The sequence below is a fragment of the Pundamilia nyererei genome, unplaced genomic scaffold (genome assembly GCF_000239375.1).
Source record: "Pundamilia nyererei isolate P.nyererei 1_Seehausen unplaced genomic scaffold, PunNye1.0 scaffold00109, whole genome shotgun sequence".
Classification (NCBI taxonomy): domain Eukaryota; kingdom Metazoa; phylum Chordata; class Actinopteri; order Cichliformes; family Cichlidae; genus Pundamilia; species Pundamilia nyererei.
This window is the reverse complement of record NW_005187510.1, coordinates 640,368-649,149: the sequence shown is the minus strand read 5'-3', so window position 1 is coordinate 649,149 and position 8,782 is coordinate 640,368. Positions and strand designations below refer to the sequence as shown.

The 8,782-nt window shown below is 40.8% G+C and overlaps 1 protein-coding gene across 2 annotated transcripts in view; it reads left to right on the top strand.

Annotated features, from left to right (window-relative positions):
- The first annotated feature begins 8,027 nt into the window (after positions 1-8,027).
- The window catches only part of zfpm2a (zinc finger protein, FOG family member 2a), a 119,880-nt gene continuing 119,125 nt past the window's right edge, over positions 8,028-8,782 (top strand). For both annotated transcript variants that reach the window (XM_005741266.1, XM_005741265.1), the window contains exon 1: positions 8,028-8,284. In XM_005741266.1, coding sequence (XP_005741323.1) covers positions 8,245-8,284 — 40 coding nt within the window. In that variant the 5' untranslated portion in view covers positions 8,028-8,244. The remainder of the gene's footprint in view (positions 8,285-8,782) is intronic.

Below are 8,782 nucleotides of genomic sequence, written 5' to 3'. Positions count from 1 at the left end.
AGGTGTGCCGTCTGAAAGGCTGCCGCAATCTGCAAGTGAACTGGAAAGCTATCTCGGATAAAGAAAAATAAAAGCCCGATTCGAGAAGTTTCAAGGGATTGGCTTCTCGGGATCAGCCGAAAAAGTCATGATGGGGCGAGATGCTGCAGGAGCTGGAGTTTATGATTTTACTAAAAGCCCTTGACAGAACAATTATTGAACAAAGGCTGGCGTGAGCCTGAATCGTTTTATATACTTACTTACTTCTGAGATCTAACTTCTGGCATCGCACTGACCTGAAAATAAAGCAGGCACGTCTGAAGAATGTGTCAAGTAGGATTTTCAGCGCTCTTATGCCATCTTATGAGATGAGATGCGTTTTTATATCAAATGCAACATGAGAACCGAGCTAAAAGAGCATGTAACACTCACTGGTGGAATCTTAGATCGGATAAGATCGGTCATGTGAGGGACAACGGCAGCTGCCAGTCTGCCCACCCTGATGTGCTACACCATTAACCTTTAACCTTCATGCTTTCCTTAAAATCAGAGGTGTCCCAGAAAAGAAGGTTTTAAGCCTCTCATCTGTTTGTAACCACCGTACGACATTAACAGTTTAATCTTTAAGAAATAAGAGAAAATGTGAGCCTAAGCTCAGCACACATTAGCTGCTTCTCACAGAGGCTGGCAGGCTGAACACAGCTCCTCGACATCTCGAAACGCTCGATGGCGAAATCTGGAGACGACATGAAATGAGAAACAAAAATGCAGCATATATCTTTCCATATCATGCATCCTCAGAGGGGATTTGCCAGAACTGCCTTTAGACATTATTATTCTTGTTTGCAAAATGCACCGAGAGCATGTCTCAAAAAAAACCACACAAGTGAGTAAATACACAGCAGTTTCTGTCTTCCCTCTTTAGCCTTTGTCTTTGTTTGCTTTCCAGAGATAATTTAAGTTTGCAGTTTCTAAGTAGTTCAATCCAACCCAGGGGAGCCATCCCCCAGTGAAACAAGATTTTTTAAAATATTCTTTTTCCTTCCCCTTTTTTTTAACTTCACTACTTATATCCCAATGCAATTATTTAATACTCGTATACACACACTCATAGTCTGTATATGAGATATGAATTTAATTGTATGTTACTTTTTAATTACAGGAAAAATCTAACTTGTAAGATGATGGGCTGGAAGGTGCCATTGCATTGTTATTTTTTTTTTCTTCATCCTCGTTTTCTGATTATGTGAGCTGGGCTCCTTTGCTAAGCGATGATAAGCAGAATTTCCATGTTCTCTGCATAATTAATCCATCTTTGCCTCTCTTCATGCCAACTCTGCCGTTATCGCCCGCACATGCCTGAATTGCAAAAGAATCCTCTCTTCAATTGGAACTTATTGATATTCTAAAAAAACTGGAAATCCTCAAATTTAAGCCACAGATTGTTAAATGGATTAATTTCGCGGCAATCGCAAGCATCTAACGCGGGGAGACAGGCAAAGCAAATTGAAAGTGTCTCCTGTTTGTGGAGTTATAGTCCCAAATGATAGGGTTTATTGGCATGTTTTTTCCCCCTCCATAGTCAAAAAAAATTACCATTTATTTGCATGCCATAAAATACTTTTATATGGTTGAAAATTCAGAGGAATTCCTTTCAATGCCTGTCGTTGGCTTCATGATAACAACTTCAGCTTCCCACATCTGGACGCTTTTGATACTGCCTGAAAGGAATGTCTGAATATTTAATATTTTTATCTGTTTTTTCATCGATGGTTTCACCATTAAGGGTGGCTCTGCTGTTTGCATGGAGCCTGGCAGATGTAGATTTATTTCCTGAGCTGTCTACGGCCTGCCTTTCTGTGAATATACTGATGCATTTTTTTCCCCCCGTTTTGCTGTGCACTGATGCCTCTGCATATGTAATAAACCAGCAGACACACTTATAAAATACATCAACAGACTGTATTATAGTGCTGCGTTCAGCTGTGAGTCTTCAGTTACTTGTGCATATATGGAGGGGGTGGAGGGGGTGGAGGGGGTCGACTACACACATCAAATATAATTTACTTGACCTCATAAAAATGAATAACGCTAAATCACAAGATGTCAAAACACATGAGGGGCTCGCGTGTGAAGCAGGAAATTTGTCATTTGGACGTTTTGGTGTACAAGCCTCTGCCTTACAAACGATGCTGTATTGAAGCATGGACAAAATCACTACAGTGAACTATAACGTAGAGCACATATTGACTGATGCAAGCACTAGGGAAGATGTTTACGCCCCTGGTTTCCTCTAATATTAAAGAATACTATGATGGACTTTTAAACATCAGCACACACTCATGAATGGCCTTTTTTTTAGATTCAGCTGAAAATGAAAATACAAGTCTTCAGCCCCTGTCTGATCTAGGGGTTGAAGACTTTTCAGCTGCACAGCTGAGAGCTGGTGCGCTTCCTCTGGACACCGAGGTCGACGGATTTAAAAATATTCAAGAGAAGAAATAAATGTGTGAGCTGAGGGGAAAGTCGGGGATGTGGGTATTTAAGTGAGGGTCATTTTTCATGAAACGACTCAAAGGGAAGTCCTGAAATGCTCTGGCACGCAGATGATCAAAAATGACAGCGGCTGTTAAATTTAGATGTGTGTAACCTGGGCATGATTTATTAGTTTTCTCTCTAATTTCTCCAGTATCATAGAGTACGTGTCTGTGTCACAGGTTTATGAATGTGGCTCCAGAAAAGAAGTTCCTCAAGACGTGACTGTGGAGATTTTTGGCCTTTATTTATTATTATTTATTTGGGCAAGAAGAAGAAAATACTTGATCTAGTTTGCTGGAATAACAGGTTTGTTATTAAAAATTTATTTTTAAGTCTTTTTGTGTCAAAAAATTAAAAAATATTACTTCAGAGTAAATTTGATTCAAACTTTCAGACTTAAACGTATTTCCAGTGACCTTGAATCGGTTTCCCCTCATGTTTAATTTGGATAATATATATTTATGAAGATCATTTTAAAAATACAATTTTGTAGTAGAAAATGAGACACTATAACTTCTCATGGATATCGTAAGAGATTATTAACGGTCATTTTGGGTTGATGTGAGAGTCTCATTCATTCATTCCCTCATTGATTCATTCCACAGGCTGCTTTCCTTCTAATGTCAGATCATTTTTCCTACTTTCTTAATAATGCAACCCTATTATTATTATTTATTTATTTTTAGAAGTGAACCTCCTTTAAACAAGAAGGGATATTTATGATTTTAATCCATAAAAAGACTTGCCGGTTATCCCCTGGAGGTGTCACGATCTCAGCTTTTGACCACATAAAAAAAGACACTGAGATTAGCAGGAAGAATATGCTGCCCTGTGGTTCTCTCCCCTCCTCCTTCTCCTTGTCCTCCTCCTCTTTTACAAAAAAACCCTTTTATTTACAGATTTACACACTCCCAATGGGAGGAGCAAAGTTTGTTCATCCCGCCCTCTTTAGTATTTTCATCACTTCTCTAGACTTGCATGTTTTGGTGTACTCTAAAAATGCTTTAGGGTTGTGTGGCATTTTGATTGCTGTTTTTTTCCCCCTCTTTCACTCTTTTTTTCTTTCTGAAGCTTCCGTCTTTTTGTCGTTGTTGTTTTGTATTTGTTTGCTGCTCCGTTTCAAAGCACACTGTACATTACAGCATATCTCCCTCGGTTAACGAAAGATGATAAAGGGGGAAGGGGGGGCACTGGATAGAGGTAAGAAGAGTGAAGCCTCCCTGGAAAGTGTTGGCGCAAAGGCCTCCAGGGCTGCGGGTGGTTTTGGCAGCTCGGCCAGCGGAGTGGGCACTCTCTCAGACATCTGTTTGCTCACTGCTGCTGGAGCTGCTGGCTGGATAGATGTGGGGTGGGGTGAGGTGGGCTGGTGGTGGCGGTGGGGGTGGTTGGAGAGCTGGAGCATTCAGCCACAAACCTGCATCAGCACCAACATCTTACTCAGGAAAGACAACAACAACCCAGTATCACAGCTCGAGCAGCGCCCGTTCAGAACAGGCTGACTCCGTCTCACAGCACGAGTGAGTGATTGAAGTCATCTGTCGCGGGGGGAATGGGAAGTGTCAGCAAATACACAGCTGATTTGAGGTTGCCAGCACTTAGCTGCGATGATCCAACAACACTGGTCTTGAACTGCAAACCAGATGCACGATACTGTCTAGACAGTTATTATATGCACCGGCTAACATTTAAACATCACTTCAGTGTGTATCGCTGTGATAAACAAGAAGCTTTAGAGAATCCCGCTGCTTTGAAAAGAGGACAAAGCGATGAGATGAGCTTTTGCTAACCCAGCCACACACTGCTAAACAATCAAAGTTCGTTTTGACTTTTATTCGTCACATGCTTTGACAAATCCACTAAAATGATGGAATACATGATGAAAAAAGGTCATAGTTACTAAAGAAGTGTCCAAAAGAACTGGAAATGAGGCAGTATCACAGTACGTCCACATGCACTTTCACCTGCAGCTCATGCTGTGCTTCACTACTGCACTCACACTGTAGTGAAAGTGCAACAGAAAACAGCTGTTAGATTTATACTGTGATACTGGCAGATTAAAGTTTTCTAGAGGGTAGATGTCAGCGTTGCAGAGCTGCATGCAGGTCATTTTAAGGAAAAAGGAAAGCAAGGAAAAGCTGTTCTGGAATATTGTGCAAAAACAATATGAAAACTGCCTTCATTTGGTCCTGAACAGCTCATTCTTCTCCCTGCCGCCTCTCTTATAAAGCATATCTATAAATCAAGGACATAAACAGTTATTATGTACATGCCAAACCAACCCTCCATCCCACATCATTCTAAAACCGCACACACATACACATACACAGAGCTCACTTCCTCGCGAGACAAACCAATCCCCAACAGCCAGAGGGTGACACCGCAGCAAACTCATAACACCGATGTCCAAGTTGAGCTGCTGAGGCTCGCTCTTTAAGGAGCAGGTTCCTATCCGCACGATGGCTGTCACTCCCACTGCCACCGGACATGTGTGATCCCATAAAGAAATCAACCTAGTAATTTGTCATGCCAGACTCCCTGTGATATTACTCAGTTACTAGAGCAGCTCACTTAAACAGTATAAGACTGCAGCTGTTATTGAGGCAATAACTCCATTGAAGGCCGTCATAAAATTAACACAATACGCAGATAACATTGATTTTATGATTATTTATTAAACAACTTCAAGCACCTCGTCATGTTACTGAACTCTGATATCACCTAAAATTTAACTGCTGTTTTGTAGCTGTGTTATAATGCAGTCACATGCGTTTAGGGAGTGTATGAAAATTAAAAGGGGTGGGAGGTTCAGTAAGGGGTCACCTTTATGCATTTTTGGATGTTTGCTTTTGCAGGAAGGTGGTCACACTTGTTTTTTGAGTGGAGTAGCCCTGAACTTACTCATGTCAGAGTTTCTTCATTTGAAGATTAGAAACCTACTTTACTTATGGTGATCCTTTATGGTGACAAGATAGTTGTATTTTTGTAATTAACCATATATATATATCACTATTCAACTTCTCACTTTTTAAAGGCTTTGAAGTGTGATTTTTTTATTTTCTTTTTTTGGGAAACAGCAGCATGCTTGTAGATACACATTTACTTGGGTTTAAAATAAAATGCCAGGGATGGCTTGTGACAGTTCTGCCAATAACTTCCAATAACACTCACTGCTAACCTAACATTTTTTTAATTGTTACCTAAAAACAATTTTTTAAGCTTGCAGGTACTAGACATGCTAAAATGTAATTATTCTTTTTCCTTTTTTTTTAATGAACATGATGAAACCACCAGAAAGCCCACCTCCACTGCCCCTGACACTGAATGGCATCCCCCAAATGTGACTTGGCAGTTTTAATCAAATGATTTAGCACATTAAATCAACCTTTCCCCCCGTAATCTGATTATGTGAGTGCACTGCACTGCATCTCCACAGCCTACAGTATACCTTAACCTATTAATATGACCAACCTTGTGTCAGTGATTTCCCTTGCGATGGAAACAGTATCATGTTAATTATCACAACCATCTGGTCTGAGCAGCGAGGAAAAAAAAAAAAAGCTTTCTCTTCCTCTCGCAGATTTGTACCTGTCAATCAAAGTCTGCTTCAAACAAGCCACTGGGGCTCAGAAACAGCACAGAAGAACCAAGCTCCAGTCTCAGAGGATTTAGGAGTAGCGTTAAATTAATCTTCAGCTGGCAATTTGACTCTCCTGTCTCACTGTGTTGTTGCACTTACCACAAATCATTATTGATTTTGGTGCTGGGTTCCTAATATGGCCTGTAAACGCTATTTATGGATGTTTAACATGGTAATTTTACAGAGTGTGTGTGTGAGAGAGAGTGTGTGTGTGGATGGGGGGCGACTGCTTCATTTTTAATCTTGTAAAAGGTTTCAGTGGGATTTTACTTGTGAGTTTATTGTGTGTCTTTAAACGTGTTTGACATAAAAAATAATGGCTGCTTGTTTATCTGTTTAACACTCGGTCTTTGTTTTGAAAAGATGAGAATTTTAAGAGAGACTATCGGAGTGCGTACAGTGTTACAAAGCTGGGATAAAGATTCCCTGTTTGTGACTAGCACTGTCCCGTGACATCACTGCGTTTGGATCATGACCAACGCCACATATAAGGAAGACAGAAAGAAGGGGGGTAAATTAAAGAAAAGAAAAAAACTTTAGCCACCAAAGGAGGAAGAGACAAATCACAGAGGCTCGCGAGACAGATGCTCTTCTCAAGGTGAACCACCGCTGACCCGTCTGCCACATAAATTATTCTGTAGTTTCAGACTCCATTCCAAAGTTGTGGAATTGGGTTACAAGATAATTTCACAGGCCACTTGCTTGTCTTCCTTGGCAGTCCAACTGGCTAATTGAAGAGAGTGATTTCCAGTTTGGGCAACTATTCAGAACATGGCAGTCAAAATCGGAATGATTTCAAGGCTCTTCCCTTTTCTGTCTGTCTCGCTCTTTTTAAATATTCAGAATATATATATATATATATATATTTTCTTCTTCTCTCAAACAGGTAGAGTAATTGTAGGCATGAGAAGCCGCTCACATTCTGACTGACAGTTTATCAACTGTTAATTTATCAGTGGGGGGAGCTCTGTTCCAGAGTCCATTTGAATATATTTACAATAAAAAAAAGAAAAGAAAAAAAATAATTGAAAAAAGTTGCTTATATTTTTTTAAGTAATTCACCACGAATTGTTGTTTAGCAATTTTGATAACAAATATAAGTGTGTTAAAAAACCCAAACAAACAAAAACTGCACTGTATGTAACTTCTTTAAACTCTTGGCCAAAAGGTCAACATATTAAGGTCAGAGCATCCAAGTGCATCATGGGAGAATGAGCGGCCAAACTGAGTCGGAGTTAATCCTGGTGTGTTTCAGGCTCATTATTAAATTATAAATGCATGGCTCTCCCCTAAAAATAATCTTTAGAGTGTCAGTCTTTAAGATGACCAAAAGAAATGTAAAAAAAAAAGAAAAAAAAAAGGATAAAGGGCACTTAAATAAAGCTCGTGTAAAGCGGTAAGTAACAGAAATGTCCTCCTTCAGATAAAGCGGTAAAAATTGTGTTTGTCTGAATCAAATGATTAGTGTTTTGCTTATATTTGAACCTGTAAAGCCACACTGTGGAGGGGACCGGAGCCCCGCTTGTCTCCATCTCTGATTTTTATTTACCCCCTTAAAAAAACAAAACAAAAAGCAGGGCGCTAATTAACGGTGACGCTAATTAATAAGGGGAAGTTAAAGTAATTGTGGATCAAGTGAAGTTCACGAAGCCGCGGCTACGGTACCCGGGGAGGAACAAACCTTATCTTCAAACAAAAGCGCGAACACGCTTTCACCTCCCCAGTCAGTCCGTGCGGATCGCGGCGAAGCGCAGCCTCATCACGGAGAACGGTGCTGAGAAAGAGAGAGAGCGAGAGAGAGGGGAGCGAGAGAGAGAGAGAGAGGGAGGGTGTGTGTGTGTGTGAGAGAGAGAGAGAAAGCCAGAGCCAGAGAGACGAGAAAGATAAAGGAAAGACAGACGGAACGATAGACTTGTGCGTAAAAAGTACTGGTGCCCCCCTTCTGCTTCTTCTTCTTCTTCTTCTTTTTTTTCTTTCTAAATTTCCATCAGACAAAAAGAAAAAAAATCCAAACCGGCTGCTTGGATGAACCAAAACCTATCGATCTGTCAGCACTACACCTGGATTCACTGACCAGCCGCACAGCAGGCATGTCCCGAAGGAAGCAGAGCAACCCCAGGCAGATCAAACGTAAGTTTCTTTTTATTTCCTTCCCTCTCTCCGGTGTGCTGCAGCCGCCACGGCGCGTCTCCGGGCTTATTAGACTTCGCAGAATATCGCTGTGATAGTGACCACACTGGAGCTGATTCAGCAGCGCTCAACTATCGACACCCATGTGTTGCCTTGTCACGGTCCATACGCTCCGGTCTCCCTCCGCTGTGTGTGTGTGTTTTTTTTATTGTTAGTTTTTTTCAGAGGAGATGATTTCCAATCCCAAACCAACGGTTTGCTTCTCGCCGAAAAGTTTCAGCGCTTGCAAAGCAAAGTTGTAGAAAAATTGAGTTAACTGCTTGATGTTATTGCATCCCGTTATTCAGCCCCCTACTCAAGAAATGTGTGTGCATCACTTTGGCTAAATGTTGAGACTCTCCTAAGCTTTAGTAATTCAAAATTATAGGCCAGAAAGAATGAAGGTGCACCACCAGACTGGTGTAAAAGGCCAAAATGCTTTTGAATTGCATTACTAAA